Here is a 21,121-nt window from a genome sequence, read left to right as displayed (position 1 = left end):
CTTGAGTTTTCTGAGCCCTGTCCTGCTGAACAATTCACTGGAGTGCACCCCGACTCACAGTTCTCTGTTCCCTGCAGGCTGATTTCAAGCACTTTGCACTGCTGGCTGAAGGGCTGTCCCACAGCACCCTTGTCCTTAGTGAGATGACAGAAAACACTCTGAACATCAACACTGAAGAGTCAGGACCCTCTCAAAGCAAGTGCATGAGCCTCTTGGTTTACTGGTAGAGCTGAATGGTAATGAAGAATGTGGATTCATATACTGGCACTCTGGAGGATGAGGTTTTCTCCGAGAAGAAGAAATGCCTTTTATACCTCAGCTATTTTCCACTGAAGATGCAATTTGTGATGTAAGCTGTTGGTGCAGCAACTCACAGGAACCGCTGATCTTCCATAATGGTTCACAGGGGCTGTAAAAAGATAGAATTGTAATTATCAGTTAACACAATCATAATTATGTTATGAAAGCTGCATACAAGAATGTGTAATCATTTTCAGTTGGGAGAACCCTGGTAGCACCACCAGTCCTGATTAACCTCAGGTGTGCAACCATTAGACCAAACTACACTGAAAGCAAAATATGGCATCACAGGCTTGGGCCACCAGCAGATGGTCTTCTTACTTTGAATCGATCTCCCAGCGACCAGTGCAAGTGAAGGATTTCCATGAGGGCACTGGCAAGGCTCTTTTCCAGAGGAATGAGTTTCCAGGAAACAATATGACCCTTGAGCAGAAATAAGAGCACTGGACATGGTAATTGCAGACAGGTTGCTGCCTGCTTCTATACCAGTGATACACAGTGGCTGAGCATCTGTGCGTAGGCTCTTACACAGAGTGAATAGCATAAGGTGTGTCTACATTAGTTTTGATCAGAAATCTGCTTCCAAAGCAAATTTCCCAGTCACCCTCACTGGTTCCCAATGTGGACAAGTCCTGCAACATCTGAACCAGGAGCACACCTACCATGTTCCAGTTGCTAACGGGCACTTGGTCCAAAAGAGCAGATTACAGCTAGTTGAGAGTAAAATCCCCTGAAATGCACAGAGCTTGGGCATTGCATCTGTAGCAACAGGCACTTCGACAAATCTGCTTCCCTTGGTCCGTGCTGCTCTCTAACAGGTATAGCCAAGGCAAGTGTGAGCACTTGGAATGTGTGAGCACAAGGAATACTAGAGACATGGTCCAGAAGAAGCAACAGTTTGTGCTGCAGTTGAACTATGGTACAGCCCTGCAGAGCACAGAGATACAGAACAGGATGGACAGAAGCCAGTCTGCAGCACCTGGGAGGACTTAGATGCATGCCATAACACCTATTGAAGTTATTATAGCATAGACACAACCTTCTTCAGCTTCTTTCTATGCTCAAGGTGTGTTTGTGGTGTTCTGTTTTTCTCTAATAGATATAAAAAGCACGTCAGGTCTGGCAATTTCTGTTTCAGCTACAAACTGGTTTTAGTATCAGTTTTTATGAACCCTTGGAAAGAGGTTCAGTTTTCCTTTAATAGGATTGCTGACAGATGATACTGTAAACAATGTTAGTACATAACACTTATTATCTTACAAATGGATTTGAGATGCATACAAAATGTAAAGAGAAGCTATGAAATATATTTCCAAGAAGATGATTCCACTCTAAAGTCAGCTATTTTTTATGGCAGACATGATAAAACAGACTAAGATAAGGTTCAGGTAAACATTCATTCTAAAAGGTCATAAACATACATTTTTTCCAATAAAAAGGTTATATACCTAATTTCTAGAGCAGCGTTTTACCCTGTCTCTTTGGAAAGTTTAGACTGCTTTCTAACCTGTGCCTGTAAAGAAAGGCTCAGTGCCTTTCCAGGCCATAAAGATAGTTAAGTATTAAATATATCGTCCGGTCTTATATCACTGCAGCCCAAAAAACCAGATCTCAGAAATGGCTGAGGAGTAATAGTGCAGTTTTGGAGACATCCTAAAGAGTAAGGCTGAATAATATTATCTCTTCTTCACATATTCTGTCACTGACTCCACGTGCAACTTAGAGTAAGAAATTAATAATAATGAATTAGGTATGTAAGGAAATGATCTTTGAGAGATTCTAATGAAGTCAGTTTTGGCCTTTGTTTTCCATAATAGTGTAATAAATACCCCATGTAATTTTCATTAGTGGAAAAGAACTGCCAGTGTGTTCTTACAGAAAATATCTTAAAAACAAGACATCACCTGTTTTACAGGTACAAGAACCATCCTCACCTGTGCTGTACATGTTATTGTTTATATACTCATACATAATAAATAAAAGCAATTGAATTCAAAATAAAAGTGGCATTTTAACGTATATAGTAGAACTATTCAGATTCATTAAAATGTAGTATTAATACAGGAAGTCTTGTTGCTAGTTGTTATATGATGCTATTTATGGGAATATTTGGATCTAATTGCATCAGACTAAACAGACACCATCTTAAACACCTGCTGTATACCAAATGTCTTGCTAAAAAGTACTGCTACTAAACCATTATGCATCAGACAACATCCATTAAAATTATTGCCATGTTAGAAGGTGATTGTTCACCTGACTCACTAGTCTGCATGCGGCTCTGTGGTTATCCCAGGTAAGTCAGCACTATGTTAGGCAGCCACCCTCTAACCTTGGTGGAAGCAGAATTCAGTTGTGTGAGTCAGGCAATGCTGAACACAAAACTCCTGTCCACATGGGCAGCACTGAGCAGCACTGTCAGGTACATTTTACTGTTGTATTCTAGTTATCCTAGTACCAGTAACTTTTGCTAGTGTCTTGAGAGAAATTCCCTATCTCTGATGCTGCTTTTTGATGGATGAAGTGTGCTAAGTATTCTGATTTTTTTTTTTTTTTTCTTCCTAAAGAGGATTCATATCCCTCTCAACACAAGCTAATCTCTCAAGCTTACTTACTGCGGTAAAATCCTATCTGACCAGTAAATCACAGTGTCATCTGCACATGCTGCAGACTCCTTCGGTTGTGATTCACTTTGTGGAATGACTTATGTGTCACAATTAACTGTGGGGAATTGAATCCTACCCATGTCTTATTCCCATGAAATGCTATTCCAGATGGTTCACCTCAAATGATCATCTATCATGGCAAAAGGACACTGCATTCTTGGTTACAGGGGGTAATTTGTCTAGGAAATGAGGCAATTTCCAATTCAGGATGAACTTGTTCACTTTAAATGGGAAAGATTTAGAAAGTGTGGTTTCGGCAGTCCTCTAAATCCTCTTATACCATCATCATTGCATCTCTAATTCATACTTAGCATTCCTCTGCCTTGTAGCAGGCTGACCAGCTGCAACTACCACTAGTACACCAGCACCCAGCCAGGAGTTTTCTTTTGCTATCAGCAGGATAACAGTGACCAAAATCTGCACTTTCAGAAGTACCAACCCCAATAAAGCCACACATGACATAGTTGACAGTCATGCACAAAACACTTAAAAACACAGCACAGCAAGTGCTCAGAAACACACGTCAAAACCTCCTTTGATCACGCGTATGGCATGGAGTTCAGGAGTTGCGTGGAATACAGCCAGGGGCTGTATGTCCATATGATCATCATATGGAAACTGTTACAAAAGAGAGACCAATCCATAAGGATTATACATTGCTTTAAAAGGACTTATTCTTTATCTTTCCACGTTGTGCAGATCTGACAGTCTCTTTCCATCTGCATCCTCTCCAGAACATTAAAAATAGCATTACAGAGATGTTAAAGTTGTATTTTTCAGCTATAACGAATCCCACAGCCACTGGTATCCCCAGATGCTTCCTCTTCCCCAACATCCACTCACTGCCTTTCCTGTTACCTCCCTCCGCTAAATCCCCCTAAATCAATATGCTATTTGGCAAGTGCATTTATTATAGCCATAGATAAATAACTAGAGAGGAAAAAAACCCTGTAAGTAAGTGGAAAGGTACACTGGCTCACAGCTTCATTAAACTACTCAGCTTTTACCAGTCTGTCTGTTTCATGAGCTAATGGCCCAAGTTCTGCTACATAGAGATTTTGGGCAGCCTACAGTGACCTGAAAAAGCACTCAAACCTTCAAGTGGAGTCCCAAAACAGAGAAAGAAAACATGCATGTTATTTCTAAACTGTGGAGGAAACATTTAATCATTGTGGTCCACAATAATCATGGTATCACCAAAACTGTAAGTACCTGTGGGCTTTTTTTTTCCTCATTATCTCTAGCACAGCTATAGTGCTACAGAACATGGGAAAGAAAGCAAAAGAAAAAAAAAAATAAAATTATTTAAAAAAAAAACCCCAAACCATGAAATATTTAAACGCATAATAGGACAATGAAAATAGAGCTGCAGAAAGATGGAAAGATGGTTATGTGAGGCATTTTCCATATATTGCATAAGATCACGACTCTGGAAGAGAAGCAGAGTTACAATGGAACACTTTGCAACAAAGACACTACAGATTTTACTCAAAGCGCTACAAACTACCAAGGCCACAAAACTAACCACCTGCCTCTCGAGCTGAAGAGCCTGCACTGAGCAGCAGCCAGCTGAGATCTAATGCAAAGATCCATTGAGCCAAACTATTCAAATACCCCACTGAAGTATTGAATTCTGTCATTTGGTTCTTATTTCTCCATTATCTACAGCCTCAGGAATTCAAAGCAAATCCATCTTTCTGACTCAAAACACGTTTTGATTATGCTGTTTCAGGATTATCATGCTCCGTGGCATGCCCTGCACGTTGATGACAGCAATAAAAAAAAAAAATAATCAGATTTTAAAGCTTAATAGATACAGGAGGGTAAATTATGTTATCTTCTCACGTAATTTCTCTTTCAAAGAATTCAGCACTACTTGGCACCTATTTAGAATACAAGTAAAGAGCTAGGCTAATACAATGGTGAACAAAATACCTTATTTTGGTGTAACAAAAAGCTATCAACATCAGTTTGCTGGGCTTGAAGCACAAAAGCCTGTATAGACACATTCACTCCACTACTTTGCTTTCCAGAAGACAGCTTATAAGAAAGATCTGTCTTTAAAGCAGCTTGTATCTCCTGGGCCACTGCCCACTTAAGAACATACAAGACCCCTAAGGAGCTAAAAGAGTTAAACAACAAACAAACAAACAAACAAACAAAAACAACTGACTTAGTAAGAATCTCTTTCTGAACCCAGTAGTAAAAGAGTAATTGCTCTAGAGCAGATTTTTGGTCTGACTTTTGCAGTAGCCATTCGTCAAAATCAAATCAGGCAAGGGATAAATACCTTGCAAAGAAGCTGCATGCCTTCATTCGAGAAGTTTAAAGTGTTCTGCTATCCAGTTAAACTTCTGCAGTCCTGTTTCAGGGGGGGAACCAAGGGCACTCTCACGTTTGCAGATGGCACCAAGTTGGGTGGGAGTGTTGATCTGCTGGAGGGTAGGAAGGCTCTACAGAGGGATCTGGACCAGCTGGAACAATGGGCTGAGGCCAATTGTCTGAGGTTCAACAAGGCCAAGTGCCGGGTCCTGCACTTGGGTCACAACAACCCCAGGCAGCACGGCAGGCTTGGGGAAGAGTGGCTGGAAAGTGTCTGGGGAAAAAGGACCTGGGGGTGTTGATTGACAGCAGCTGAACATCAGGAATAGTGTGGCCAGCAGGACCAGGAAAGTGACTGTCCCCCGGTACTCAGCACTGGTGAGGTGGCACCTCAAATCCTGTGTTCACTTTTGGGCCCCTCACTACAAGAAGGACATTGAGGTGCTAGAGAGAGTTCAGAGAAGGGCAACACAGCTGGTGAGGGGCCTGGAGCACAAGTCTGATGAGGAGCAGCTGAGGGAACTGGGGCTGTTCAGTCTGCAGAACAGGAGGCGGAGGGGAGACCTTGAAAGGAGGTTGTAGCATGGCGGGGGGGTTGGTTTCTTTTCTCAAGTAGCAGGTGATAGGACAAGAGGAAATGGCCTCAAGTTGTGTCAGGGGAGGTTTAGATTGGATATTAGGAAAAAATTCCTAACAGAAAAGGTTGTCAGGCATTGGAACAGGTTGCCCAGGGAAGTGATGGAGTCACCGTCCCTGAAGATGTTTAAAAGATGCACAGATGAGGTTGGTTTAGAGGTGGGCTTGGAAGAGTTAGGTTAACAGTTGGACTTGGTTATCTTAAAGGTCCTTTCCAACCTAAATGATTCTATTATATTCTATTCATCGATGTATTTTCCTCAATATGCTACCTGAATTATTCCAGAATGAACACAGTATTCTGATTTTTGTTGATCTTTCCCTGGTCTAATAACATTACCACTTAACGGAAGTCATCCATTAATTATTCTAGTCTGACCAGAAACAGCAGGAAAGCAGAAAGCATTTTTGGTATTTCAGCCTACGATAATGTATTTTTCTGTTTTTTCAGTCCACATATTTAAGTGTATTAAATTGCTCAGTAATATTTAAGCTTTGGGAATGGAAAATTTTGAAGCTTGTTGAGATTATTCAAACCGTGCTTTTTTTTGTTTTTGTTTGGGGTTTTTTTGGTAAAGCACTCATTCTTTTCCCATCCATTCCACCAAAAAGAAAGTTAAAATCCACTTTTAAACCCTTTTCACTTATAAATAGCTTTGCAATTCAAGATACACAAAAAGAACAGGAAACTAATGCAGAAAAGAATTGCAAGAATGAATGAAGGACTAAATACCCAACCATACAGGTCTCATCAGGCTGAAGCCCTCCAGCTCAAAGAAACAGCTAATGTGTGATTAGATCAGTCTTTGCAATCCTGTAACTTTTTCCTTCTTGCCGGTAGCTCAAAAAAATAATTGATAAATTCATTTCAAATTGAATTAAGACATTGTCAACTATAATAACAATAATATGATGGTATCTGGAAAAAGGGTGCAAAAGCCTGATTTTGTTACCAAAGGTGAAGAGCAGGGAGATAGCTGGAGTATCACACAACATAAGGGGCCAGGGGACACTTTCAGGATACAGGCAAATGAGTTCATTTGCTTTGGTTCAGAGCAAAGATCTGAGAAGAATAAGCTTTAGCAATTTACACAAAGTTAATACTACTATTCTCATTGGAAAAATGATATTTCCTTTAAAAACAAAGCTCTTGGTGAAAGATAAAGTATTTCAAGTTTGTGATTAATGGAATCAGGAATAGTTGTATCTTTGTTTTAATCTGCAAAAAAATCCTGGCATACAGGACAAGTATTAGCATTTTTCAATATATGTAACATTCTCAGGATGACTTAGTTTCACAGAATTTTTAGAATAGATCTTTGTTTTTTCTGTCACATTGTAAGAGAATCACTCCATTGCAACAGAGGAAGAGTCAGGATTTGCAACTCTACCTCCATATATTTTTTTCAGAGTAAGATGTTATGGTTCCTGAAGTTAATTGTTACACCTTTGAGCTTACGTGCAAAACTGATGGATTATTTGTTTTAGTTAAAATAACTGTTATTTTACTTTGAAAAATGGCCAAACTCTTCTGGAAGCATTTTGGTATCTATTAAAATGTATCTCCTACTCACTGTACAGTCTCAAAGTTCATTCTGATTTTGTAGAAACGAGGGCACTTATTTGTAAGAGGTATTTGAGAAGTGCTCTGTGTCATACTGTAAGGACTCCCGATCAGACCATGTTATCACTCTGGAACTATCAGCTGCGTAACTTCACCCATTCAAGTTCCTGGTTTCCTAGACTTTTTGTCATGCTTTTCAATACAAACATGCAGTTTCAAGTACAGTTACTTATTCTCTGATCAGTCTGCATATTCTCACATTACCATCATAAAGAACATACAGATGTCTGTACGTAAGATTATTATCTGCAGAAGAAATTAAAAGATTGGCATATTCCACAGGATTCAAGGTGCCCATTGCTTAGATATCTACACAAAAGCTTAACCTACGAGAGGGAAAGCACAGTGACACCACTTCCTCCCAAATTTCTCTATTAATGGAAGGAAAAAGAAAAGGAGGGAGAATAAAGAAGTTGGCTGGGAACAGCCAGTTCTGTGGAGCTGCAGTGACTTCCACTGACAACATATTTGGTCCTAAACATCTTTTGTTCAATGACGATTAAAAACAGAGTCAAATTTCAAACTGCATTCTGATCGGCACATCCTTACATACATATATCTTTCTTCTGCAACAGCTGCTCTGAAAATTCTTTCAGAATTGAGGCATTGCATCACAGAAATATTGTTCTGCTACAGAACTATATTTCTATACTGTGGGCTCAACAATTTTCCTTCCCAAAATCCAGAAAGGAATATGACCAAAAATGGTATAGCATTCCACTGCTACACATCAATCTCAAGTCATGGGCTGCACTTTAAAAAATAATCTGAATTATGCCTTTGTCCAAGAAAATTATTACTAAAACTAGTATTAAGTATAATAACTTCAAAAGACTTCAAAAGACATCCATCCACACAGTAGGACAGCCAGCACCTTGGTAGGGTTTCCTTTTTGCCTGATTTGGAACAAAGCTTATCTTTTTTTCCCCAATTCTAAACACACACCATCATGCTGTTCAGCATGCTGCAGATTAATCTCTTTTGCTCCCTAAGGTTTTATGTAGAATTTAAACCACAAAGCTGCTAATTGCATACAAGGAAACAGAAATGGCAATCCAGCAAATGCTATGCTATTCCCATTATATGATTCCAGACTCTACTAAGAAGTTACTACATTTAACATCAAACTTCCTCCAAAATCAGGAGGTAGCATCATGAAGCAAAATACCAAATTTTCCAAACCATGCTTCCTTACAGTTAATCCCCTTAAAAATAAATACATATTTAGTGATGGCTGCATTTTACTGAGAGACTTCAACCACAGCTCACATCACAAGGGGTGCTGGAGAAGCCTCCACAAGGCTGTAATTCACTACATATACTAAATTTGGAATTTTAAAAATAATCTGAAGTAATATCTAAGCAAGTAGAGGAAGCTTCCATGTGTAAGGCTAGAAAAAGCAGTTTGCCTGGATACTTCGCATGAAGAAATGAGAGGACTGGAGAACCAGAAGAGGACAGAATCTCAGATCACTGAGGGACAAGAGTGTTCTTCTCAGACAGTGGCAGACCTATAGGATTTCCTCTGTTTTCTGCAGTGCTCTCAGACTGGGAAGCAGCCTCCTGACAGAACAGAGATGGGGCAGAGCCTTAGTACAATAGCAGCAAAAATTAAGTGTGTGGCTCCCACTATTACACAGAAATCCTCTTGTAGCTTTTCCTAGAGCACTGGCCTAGGCTGACAAGCTCCATCTCAGGAGAAAGACTGATCGATCACTACAGAGCAGCTATAAGGGAACATACCCGCTGCCCACTCATCAAGTCAGAAAAGGCAAGCTCTTCTGCCTGGACTAGCATGCAAAAGCATTTCACAATTTTGTTCTGTGTGAAGCCGTAAATACTTCAGAAAACACCAGTTATGAAATTCCAAAAATTCTCCAATTGAAGTTGTTAGGAAAACATTTAGGCATTAAACAATAATAATAAATTTATGTTCATTTTCATGTTACTGTTTCTTGCATAAAGCTTTTGAATTTACTCTTGACTTCCTGTGTTCTCATTTTTACTACCTAGTTATCTCCACAGGATGAATGCAAAAAGACTTCAATCAGCACATTTAATGAAAAAACATTTCTTTCAAGCAAGGCACAAAATTTAGATTTATTTATGTAATTTGATTAATTCCAATTTTTTGTTTCACATTAAGTACAAAAAACAACTTGAATGTAAGTGTAAATACAATTTCCACAAAGTAGTTCAACGAGATTTAAAATCAGTTATGTATCCAGAACTGTAAAGCACAATTAAAAGCAGCCCAGGATATACAGATTGCTTACCATAACTGCTGAAAGAGCTCATACTGTACCAATATATCTAACAACCTCCAGTAATAAGTTCTCCTTTCTAATCTTTCATTTGAAATGCATTTAGCAATTCTGTACCTAACAAAGAAAGCATTAAAGAATGAGAAGTGCAGATAAGTTTTACTCAAGCTGAGGGCTAAATGAAACACATACATAATTAAAAATAACAAAACAATTACTTAAATATTTTGGTTGAACATTTCTAAGAACAAAAATGCTAAAATACTATAGGAAAAACAGCAACAGATTCAAAGACTTATTTACTTCTCAAAGAACATAAGGTGTACTGTAGCTGCCTGAAATATTTTCACAATTATAGAAAATTGTATTTCCAAGTTTGGTAGGTTTGTATTTTCTACATGACATACATTTAAGACAACCATCCATAAACTTATTTACAAATAGAAGCTTATTCATTTTAAAATCGGTATTAAAAAAAAATCAGTTTTGGCACTACCCATAAGGCAATTGATGATATGTACCTAAGATAGCAAATAACATAATGAAAGCATAACCAGAAGAAAATCATATTCCTTATTAAGTTAAAAAACCTGTAAGACTTTAATTATAGTTATAGGGGAAATTGAAGAATCACCATTTGCAAGTCACTGAAACACCCTATTCAAAATACTGAAGATTCTTTTTATACGCAACAGGAAATTGCTTTAATCCATGAGCCCACTGTGCCATGTCTTGTAGGAGGACCTGATATTTCTATGGTTATTAAACTACCACACTAGTTTTATTACCAGAAAACAGCAAAAAGTTTGAGAAAATGATTTTGCTTCTTAAGCAGGGAGAAAAAAAAATTTTACTCTGAAGTCCAGCCTTTGTTAACAGTCTACTAAAAAACCCCCAAACGTAATTTTGCCATTGACTCCACTGAGCAAAGACCACAGTTTCAAACTTTTTTTTATTGATATGAATGGTTTTAACAATTTCCTTTTCACATTTCCATCAGCTTCAATGATAGTTGAACCTTAAATTACTCAGTGTTTCCACATTTGCACTGCAGAGACTGCAAAGCTCAGATTTCATAAACTGTGGATTTCACTTCAATTTAAAAAATAATCTTTGCATTTACTTTAAATTTATAAAAAGATTTTTTTCAAAACTTAAGGCAAAAACAAGTTTTATTGGTTATGTTTCTTTAAATCTGAGCAGGTGTACAAGGCTGTTTAAATATCAAAAAAGCTAATACCATATACAGTATTACCAACAAAAGTAAAGAATAAGGCAGCATGCACCCTTAAGATGAAAAGAAAATTTAATTTTACAAGATGTTTAAATAATCCCAAGGCAAAAAGTGTCTGTCTCCTCTAAGAGTATCTTCATAAAACATGGAAATTTTAGAGGACATCAAGTTACTAAAATATTCCATCCAACGTTTATACAAATACATTACTACAATTATAAGTTTACATACAATCAACTGACATCTCAGTGTTAACTAATTACTTAAATTTACAAGACAAACATAAATAAAGCTGTTAAAACAGGCAAGTACAGTACTGATCTATCATTCAGCACAATGTATTCCATATTTCTGTCACCTTGAAAAGAATCAGATTAGAATTGTGTGAAGTCGTTCTCCAAACCTAGAAATAAAATAAAAGAGAATTAAGTATATCTATGCAGGTTTTACATGGGCATATTCCAAATGCCCAAGTCCTGTTTTCAGGCATGTAATTTACCATTTAACAGCCTTTTGTCTGTTTTCAGAAGAGGCCACAGTCTTTAAGGTTATTTTTAATTATGACATCAGTTACAGCATCAAAAACAAACTGCACATTTTTTGTGTCTGTGGCACATGTGAAGTGAGTGTAGATTTCCTTTGTGTCTTTTCTCTTGTTCAGATCTTCGAATTGACACTGAATGTAAGCAGCTGCTTCTTCATAAGTGTTTGATCCTAGAAGGAGAAAATTGCTCAGTAAGCAGGTTTCAAACTGAGAAAGAACAAGATGTACTATATCTCTGAAGGATGTGGTTCTTTGGAAATAGTTAACCTAAACCCGAAGAGGAGTAATTCCACAACCATTGTTTTAAGATACCATAAATAAAACTTGAAGGAAGCCTTCTGGACACATTTTTAAGAATAGAAACTAAGAGCTCAATTCAATTCCAGCTGCAGGAAGAGCCTTTCCATTTACTGAAGTGGCAGACAGAACAAGTCAATGACCCACCACTGTTGCCTAGAGTAGGATATTTGTTTCCTTCATTCAAGTTACTTACTTTCAAATTTTATGCTTTAAAAAGGTTTGGGTTTTTCCCAAAGATTTCACATCCATATTTCTCCTGAGCTTTTTACCTCCAACATGCTATTTTCTACACAATGGCATAGTCTGAATTTACAATGAAAACAAAGGCTCTAAGATGCATTCAATTAATTCATCCTCTTTTGCTACGTATTTCCCAAGTAAGTAACCTACTTCTAACACATAAGTACACTCCCTGCTCAAATAAATTCTCATGTATCTTCAAGGATTTCTGCTAGTGAAAAAAACTACACCTAACTACAAAACCTGCAGGACATGAGAAAAAAGAACAGGCTAAATAAATTAGGCTGAAAAAAGTTGCAGCAGTAACATAAGTGGTATCAGTGGGCCAGCACTTCACCTGGTTAAAAAGGTTAATCTGACTTACCAGTATTTTATTTGTGATCCAAAAATACATCTCCCCACCATCTTCAGCTTTATTTCATTTAAGTATTTTAGGAGCCATTAAACTCCTCATTTGTGCATCAAAAATGAACTAATTTAACAAAAAAAAAAACAAACAAACTTGGCATCTCTCCAATACCTGCGTATTCAGGGTAGCAAATAGTGAGAGGACTCCTTTTGATTTTTTCTTCAAAAAGATCTTTCTTGTTCAGGAAGAGAATAATAGAAGTGTCTGTGAACCATTTGTTGTTGCAGATACTGTCAAACAATTTCATGCTTTCATGCATCCGATTCTGTAATTGGAAAAAAAAACACATTGTTGTATTTTATCAGACTTCAGTAGTAAAATCAGGATACATATTTTTGAGTAGTTACAAATGAACTAGAGAAGTTATAAAACTAAGTTTCTAGCATACAGATTCCCATTTTACCACAGGATATACAGAGAGGCCAAGACCACTACAAAGAACACTTTCACAAGTATAAGCAACTACTTTTATTTTCCCTACTTTTATTTATTTTATTAATTTCTAATTTCCAGACTTATGCTGTTTAAGATGTTAGAAGTTTTCTGCGTGTTTTCACATTTTGCAGCAGAGATATTCTACAGAGTCGCTGAGTTACCTGAATTAGTTTTATACTGATTAGATCTTTCAGAAATTGAAAACCAAATTCTGCACCTCGTTGAGATTCCAGCAGTAAAAAAAAAAATAATAAATTCTATGGAACTAGAAAATCAAGTGTGCAGATATTTTTCCTCCTATCCTAATTTTTAACACTATAGAAAAACGATCTAACTTCAGCCAAGCTTCAGTCACATTTAAGTAGCAGGATGCTAGCTATGACCTTCTTTGACTACATTTGACTTCAGAGTGTTTTTTTAATTTCTCTTTCCTCCCCTATGTTTTATGAGAAGTTGTAGAATGAGGAAGAACACAGAAGTTTATTAATGATTCACACAATAGATAAGCAGTACTTCAGACCAGTCAGCTAGTAAAAAGCACACACTTTGTGTATACTGAGGAGTACACACAAAGAAGGAGTCACAAGTTGAAAGAGGAGAAGGGAGTGGAGGGGGTTGGAAGGGAGAAGGAAGAGCAAGATTTCTGCGACTAGGGAAAGATATCAGATAAACACATTTAGAAAGAAACAAAAGCTGAAGACTAAGGAAAGAAAGGAAAATAAAACATGTGCTAAAGTACAAACAAGTAAGTCAAACAATTTCTTATTATACACTTTTAGCATCCATAGAGACTAAAATGTGTACTACTGACAATCTACCCTCATTAATATATGCATCCTTTAAAACATCAGTGTATTTGAAAAGAATAATTGTCTCATAGTATTCCTTTTGAGAATAAAGAAATGCTTTGAAACCCAAAAGTATGAATTCTATCACCATTTCTCTGAGATCTTTTACACAAAACTCATACATTCTATAAAGCAGCAATACTCCAAAAGATGTATTTATAGCTTTCCTTTCAAACTTATTTAGGTTCTATCCAACGACTATTCCCTTCTTCAGCATTAAGGTACTTGCCATTTCCTCATCTTCAGCCAAGACCAAGTCATAATCACTTAATGCCACACAAAAAATAATTGCTGTAACACCCTCAAAACAATGAATCCACTTCTTCCGCTCCGATCGTTGGCCACCGACATCAAACATTCTGCAAAACAGAAGCGCAAAGCAAAGAATGAACTTCGGATTGTCTAACTTTCTGAATGTTAACCAATAAAATCTGAAACTATCACCTGTGCCTGTCTGATCACAAAATTTTTGAAAAGGCATAAAAATCTGCAACCTTTATTACTATTTAACATCTCAGAATAAAAAAAAACTATTTTAATAAAACCTTAAAAGCCTTCCTATACAACATTTTACAAAACACAAGAAAGTGTGACATGAAAGTGTGATATGAAAGCTAAACAAAGCCAATTATTTACAATAGCATAATTCATTAACAAAGTTAATTGTAATCTATAAAAAATACACAGTTAGCTTTACTAAATGTAAACTAGATGAAAGTGTTATTCAACCTTTAGTCCAAATGAATCAATAAAGTATCTTTTTCAGTAGCCGCTAGGACATGTAGGGTCAAACAACAACAAGTCTCATTCTTTACAGGGCAGGATAGAATACAAGACAGAAAAATTAACTGAGAAACTGAACAAGAAAATTGCTCCCTTTTTGCAGACAACAGTTTCTAAGGAACACAAGCAACTAAAGAAGACAACCGGCTTGGCTAAACAGAGAGATTCTGAATGAAATCAGAAATAAAAAGAGACTTTACTGACTGTGGAAAAAAGGGCTGGCTACTTATGAAGAATTTATGGAAATAGCTAGATCATGCAGAAAAAAAATCAGGGAAACAAAAGTGCAATTTGAAGTTAATTTGGCCAATTCTGTCAGGGATAATAAGTCCTTCTTCAAATATGTTAATAACAAAAGGAGGGGCAAGGAAAACCTCCATTCTCTGTTGGACCCTGAGGGAAATATAGTTAACAAAGATGAGGAGAAAGCTGAGGTACTTAATACCTACTTTGCCTCAGTTTTTACCAGTAAGACAGGTGGCCCTCAGGACAACTCATCTCTGGAGGTGGTTGACAGAGATAGGAAGCCAAACAGGCCCCTTGTATTCCAGGAGGAAATAGTTGGTGATTTACTGAGCCATCTGGATCCTCACAAGTCTATGGGACCAGATGAGATCCATCCTAGGGTGATGAGGGAGCTAGCAGAAGAACTTGCCAAGGCGCTCTCCATCATCTTCCAACAGTCCTGGCTCACGGGGGAGGTCCCATATGATTGGAAATTGGCCAATGTTACCCCAGTCCACAAAAAGGGCTGCAAAGCTGACCCTGGCAACTGTCAGCCTGACCTTGGTGCCTGGCAGGGTTATGGAGCAGATCATCCTGAATGGAATCACACAGCACCTTCAGGATGAACAAGGGATCAGACCCAGCCAGCATGGGTTTAGGAGGGGCAGGTCCTGTCTGACCAACCTGATCTCCTTTTATGATCAGGTGACTCAGCTGGTGGATGAGGGGAAAGCTGTGGATGTGGTCTATCTGGACTTCAGCAAGGCCTTTGACACGGTCTCCCATAACATACTCCTGCAAAAGCTGGTAGCCCATGGCTTGGACAAGTGTACTCTACGCTGGGTTAAGAACTGGCTGGAGGGCCGGGCCCAGAGAGTGCTGGTGAATGGGGCTGCATCCAGCTGGCGGCCAGTCACTAGTGGTGTTCCCCAGGGGTCAGTGTTGGGTCCAGTCCTGTTTAACATCTTTATTGACGATTTATATGAGGGGATTGAGACCATCATCAGCAAATTTGCTGATGACACCAAGTTGTGAGGGAGTGTCGACCTGCTGGAAGGCAGGAGGGCTCTGCAGAGGGATCTGGATAGACTGGAAAAATGGGCTGATTCCAAAGGGATGAAGTTCAATAAGGCCAAGTGCCGGGTGCTGCACTTCGGTCACAACAACCCCCTGCAGCGCTACAGGCTGGGCGCAGAGTTGCTGGAGAGCAGTCAGACAGAAAGGGACCTGGGGGTGCTAATTGACAGGAAGCTCAACATGAGCCAACAGTGTGCCCAGGTGGCCAAGAAGGCCAACGGTATCCTGCCCTGTCCTGGTCAGCAGGACAAGGGAAGTGATCCTTCCCCTGTACTCTGCATTGGGGAGGCCACACCTGGAGTATTGTGTTCAGTTCTGGGCCCCTCAGTTCAGAAAAGACATTGAGGTACTGGAGCGGGTCCAGAGAAGAGCAACACGACTGGTGAAGGGACTTGAACATAAGACCTATGGGGAGAGGCTGAGGGAGCTGGGGTTGTTTAGTCTAGAGAAGAGGAGGCTTAGAGGTGACCTCATCACTCTCTATAACTACCTGAAGGGAAGTTACAGCCAGGTGGGGACTGGTCTCTTCTCCCAGGCAGTTAGCAATAGGACAAGGGGGCATGGGCTTAAACTCTACCAGGGGAAATTTAGGCTGGATATTAGAAAGAAATTCTTCACAGAGAGAGTGGTCAGGCATTGGAATGGCCTGCCCAGGGAGGTAGTGGACTCGCCGTCCCTGGAGGTTTTTAAACTGAGATTGGACATGGCACTTAGTGCCATGATCTAGTAAACGGACTAGAGTTGCACCAAGGGTTGGACTCTATGATCTCTGAGGTCTTTTCCAACCCAGTTGATTCTGTGATTCTGTAAATGCTTTATGCTGATGGCAGTACTATTGTGTCCATCTGCATGGGTCTCACCTAGTTCAATAATACGGCACTGCTCAATGCAAAAATATTACAATCAATATCGCTATTGAGAGGTATAAGAAAACATGGCACAACTTCCCATATTAATAAAAACAATATTGTGAAAAAGTATTATTTCAAATAACAGCAAAAACATGTAAAGAAAATAGGTCTGCACAAGAGGTACCGTACGATTTTGGCTTATTCAGACTATGATGCCAGCATGTATCCTGGGAAGAGAGGAAACATGCAGAAGACAGAAATTCTGGAGCATTAAGTATGGTTTCCAGTTTGTATTTGCAGATACTGATTTTAGCTGGAAATGTTTGCTCCAGTTCAGAATAGCCTCTCTGCCCACGGTGTATTTCACAGTGATGTCTGCCTCTTTTTTGGGGTTGTCTTTCTAATAGTGCACCTCACAAACTCCCAGTTCTTTACACAAACGATCTTTTTGCACTCACTGACATTTTTATATACTAAAATCTAGTACTAGATGAAGTTTTGGCACCACAGTTTCACAGCAAACAGCTCAAGAGCAAGTAATAAGAACATGGACTGTTTTACATAATAAAGCTGCTTCTCCGTGCGATATGAATACAGAGAAAGAGACACACAGAAAAGAAGAAGAACAAAAAAAAAAAAAAAATCTATTTGGCATACAAAATTCTTACAAAAAGAGATAAGGCTGAAAGCATCTTTCAGAAAAATGAGCTATTCTGAACAGAGTGGTCTTAAACTCCATAAGCTTTCCATCTGTCCTGTTAGAAATCATACTGAAGCCTGTTAAGTCACAGTTCCAGAAGACTGAAACATTCATAGAAGCTCCTTAATCTGCACGTGAATTTTAAAAAGTTTTGAACTAATGATTTACAAATTCTTCCTTCCAATTATTGAAGGTGTACATACCCGTCTTTCAAGCACTTGCCTCAAGTGCTAAAATTCATGGTAACGTCCATGGTTTGACTACTCAACCATATTTTGCTTAAGCAAGTTAAAGTCTATGATGAACTATAAAGGCATACAAGGCACTGCTGAAAAAAATCGAATTTTTTAACAGCTGAATCTACCCCCCTTATCTAAAGAATGAAGGTGTTAGAGAAATGCTGTAACGGCTTTCCATTATTTCAAGAAACCAGACTTCCCTAATGAAGTTACAAGGTGACTATACCACATTAAGACAAAACACAAAGCATTAAAGACACTTCCCCAGTCACCACTCTGCTAAGCTATGTTACTTAGCTCTATTAAATGGGCAGCTTTCTGAATGCTTTACCTGCAACTGTGCAAATTTAAGGACTTATGCAAGGTCCCTTCATTAGCACAATATATTTCTGAAAGCTAGTGTTGCCAGATTTGCTATGTTCTGCTTCTTTCAGACTGTTTAAGCAAAGAACATGATTCCAGTACCCATATAAAATGTGATATGGGCCAAAAGGACACCAGATATTTATTATGATTGCTTTAGTTCCTTTTTTAAAGTTATGTAAGTTGTTCTTTCCAGTCCCCAGCCTTGCAAAAGACTCTGAATTTGACAAATATTTTCTTTGAGGCAGGGTGAGTGTTTATAAAAATATGATACATATGTGGGAAGTCTCACATATTACACACTTACTAAAACTGACCCATATATTTTATTATCCCCCTTTCCTATCTTCTATGGCCTGTAAGACTGCAGAGGGAACAGGTAGATAAAAAACCTACGAATTTAATGTTAGTGTACTACATGATTACGTAAATTGCACTAGAAGGGATTAAATTACAGTTGTTATTTTTAGAAATCTTCCAAGTGTTCTGAGTTGTTCAATTTCTATTTAAAAACAAGCACACAAAAAAACCAAAAACAACATAAAAAATCCAGTAAAAATAACTAGAGAAGGAAACAAATCAAAAGAAAAAACAAAGACCCCCTGGCTTTCTGATCAAAAATTGAGAAACATAATGACCTCAATTGAGGTCTTCTACTCGTATATACTGCCACGCAAGTGACAATGCTCTTCGCCCATTTAATGTTCTACAATGGAATAAAGCCATCTTTAAAACATTTTAAAGATTATACCCATAGGAAAATATTTTGTACATGTATACCTTAATAATTAATACCTTAAATTTTAGTCATTACTTCTGTTAATTCTAATGCTAATGTTTTATAATCTTACACTAAGACCTGATTTTTCGTAAGAAATTGTTATATTCTCAGAAGATTTCTACAAAATAAGGTATTCTTTGAAGACAAAAGTAGTAAATAATCAGACTCAACTTCTGAAACTGTCTATGGAAACAGGATGAAAATGAGTTGCTATTTGCATTTTAGATTGAATCAATAATCAAAGCTAAGTGCTTCATAGACAAGGCTGAAATGACGCTCAACCTCAAAGAACACACAGAGTAGAACATGAAAGAAAAGATAATGAGAAAAAAACTGAAGTACACAATATTGCACAGCTAGTCATGTTTATGTACCCTCAACCTGGTATAATCAAGCCTTTTATGCCTTTAGTTCATCTTAGCAGTTCTTTTCAATGTTATGCAAGAATATACTTTTTCAAGCCCTTCCAGTAAATCATTGAGCCTATCTCCTAAGGCACCTAGAACTTAAACACCTGCTGTACAAGTGTTTAAATGTACAACATTACAGCTAAGCATGCCTAAAGGCCTATTTTAAAGTTAGACGTTTTATAGAAGTATAATCATACGGTCTTTGTAACAGTTCTAATAATCAGTACAGACTGGAAGTAGCAATCTGCATACAAATTCATTGAGAGTGTAGAAGAATTTAAACCCATCTACAAAAGAGAACTGAACATTGGAAATCGAGTGAGAAATTAGATAGCTCCTCAGAATACTGAAGACCTCTCTAGGGGCCTGAATAAAGACTCCTCTCCTTAGGTTTGCAAGACATTTGCTTCCATTTGGCAGCTATTATTTCATGGATGAATACGAATTTTGTATGCTTAAACCCTAAAACAAGGAAACAACATATTTACACAATACTGATGGTCTTAAGCATTGATATAGCAAGTACTGCAATGCACTGACAATGAAAAAACCAAACTTTCCATGAAGATACTAAAATATATTGTATAGACATACTGACAACAATCTCTGCACAATCTAAATGCAGATGCAACGTGAGTTGTACTGAGTTTTCTTTTAATTCTTCCAGATCAGAAGGAGGTAGAATCTTATTACATTTATACTAACCTATGCTTTCATCATAGAATGTCTTTGGACATAAAACGTTTAGAATATTAACATTATTTGTAAATCCTACACCACAGGAAAGTAAATCACGATTTTCATCACTAAATAAAGTACTACCTTAAAGTACAACACATTTGAAAACAGTTCTTCAGGAAAATGCATTTACTCTTTCATACAACACCAGCAAATACTTCTAAGTCTCCTCCTCTCCAACTGAATTTAAAGGGCAGAATCTGACAGAAGAACAGCTATTTAACATGGCAGAAAACAGTATTTTGAGATTTAATTTACATATAATTTTTTTTTTTTTTACAGAAAACTTCAATAAAACTAAAGCAGTTATTACTTAATATCTGCATAATCATTCTGAGTTATTACAGGAGTTCCAACAACTCCTACATCCCTTCAGAAAAATGGAGTCAAGCATGAGAAATTTTTTTCAGAATAAAAGCAGGGTGGGAGAAGAGAGAGGGAATTGAAGTTATAGTTAGACAAATCTGTTAAATTACATCACTGAAAATCCATCTTTCAGAACTTTACAGAAACCATAACAGACAGATGAACACAAAGAATGATTTACATACTTAAAATGAAGATCTTTGAAAGTAAAGTGAGTTTCCACTATTCCTGTAGTTTTCACTCTAGTCCTGAGAACATCCTGTTGGGTTGGAATGTAGCTGGTTTGTGCTATCCTGTCCAAGTCATTCAAGTAACTGAAGGTAAAAATAAATACTACTTTCAGTTATTCATAAAATAGTAACAAGATAATTACAAAGACTTACATAAGTTCTAGGTCCATTCATTATATAGTGTCTGACTTTTGTAAAATAGGTTTCTCTGAGTTAAGACAAAACACAGGACATACTATTCCCCTCAGTTTTCCAAGTTTTTTTGAAATAAGCTTTAAAGACAAAGACAGATATTTCATCCTAGAAGGGGAAAAATGTATGCAATTGACTCCACTACATAGAATTCTTCTTTTGAAATCTCAAAATGCAAACATGGTTCATACATACACCAATATTACTTGCACCACCTAGACCCCTTCATCTTCGTAACCTGCTGAGCAACAAGTTACTTTTAACTAGAACCAAAGACCAAAATTACCCTGAATTTGATAATAGGTATGAAAAGAACTCAGTGTTTTGACCGGAATTAATGTGTT

The 21,121-nt window shown here is 37.7% G+C and overlaps 1 protein-coding gene across 2 annotated transcripts in view; it reads right to left on the bottom strand.

Annotated features, from left to right (window-relative positions):
- Positions 1-9,618: 9,618 nt before the first annotated feature.
- Positions 9,619-21,121, bottom strand: part of GNAI1 (G protein subunit alpha i1) — a 35,941-nt gene continuing 24,438 nt past the window's right edge. The window contains exons 5-9 of one of the 2 annotated variants that reach the window (XM_021300614.2): positions 20,541-20,669; positions 14,052-14,181; positions 12,651-12,804; positions 11,546-11,760; positions 9,619-11,449 (exon numbers count right to left, since the gene is read on the bottom strand). In XM_021300614.2, coding sequence (XP_021156289.2) covers positions 11,570-11,760; positions 12,651-12,804; positions 14,052-14,181; positions 20,541-20,669 — 604 coding nt within the window. In that variant the 3' untranslated portion in view covers positions 9,619-11,449; positions 11,546-11,569. Of the gene's footprint in view, positions 11,761-12,650; positions 12,805-14,051; positions 14,182-20,540; positions 20,670-21,121 lie in introns of both variants that reach the window. The other variant, XM_013370279.3, reaches the window with a different exon arrangement.

This window comes from Columba livia, chromosome 1 (genome assembly GCF_036013475.1).
Source record: "Columba livia isolate bColLiv1 breed racing homer chromosome 1, bColLiv1.pat.W.v2, whole genome shotgun sequence".
Taxonomy (NCBI): domain Eukaryota; kingdom Metazoa; phylum Chordata; class Aves; order Columbiformes; family Columbidae; genus Columba; species Columba livia.
This window is presented reverse-complemented; position numbering and strand designations above follow the sequence as displayed.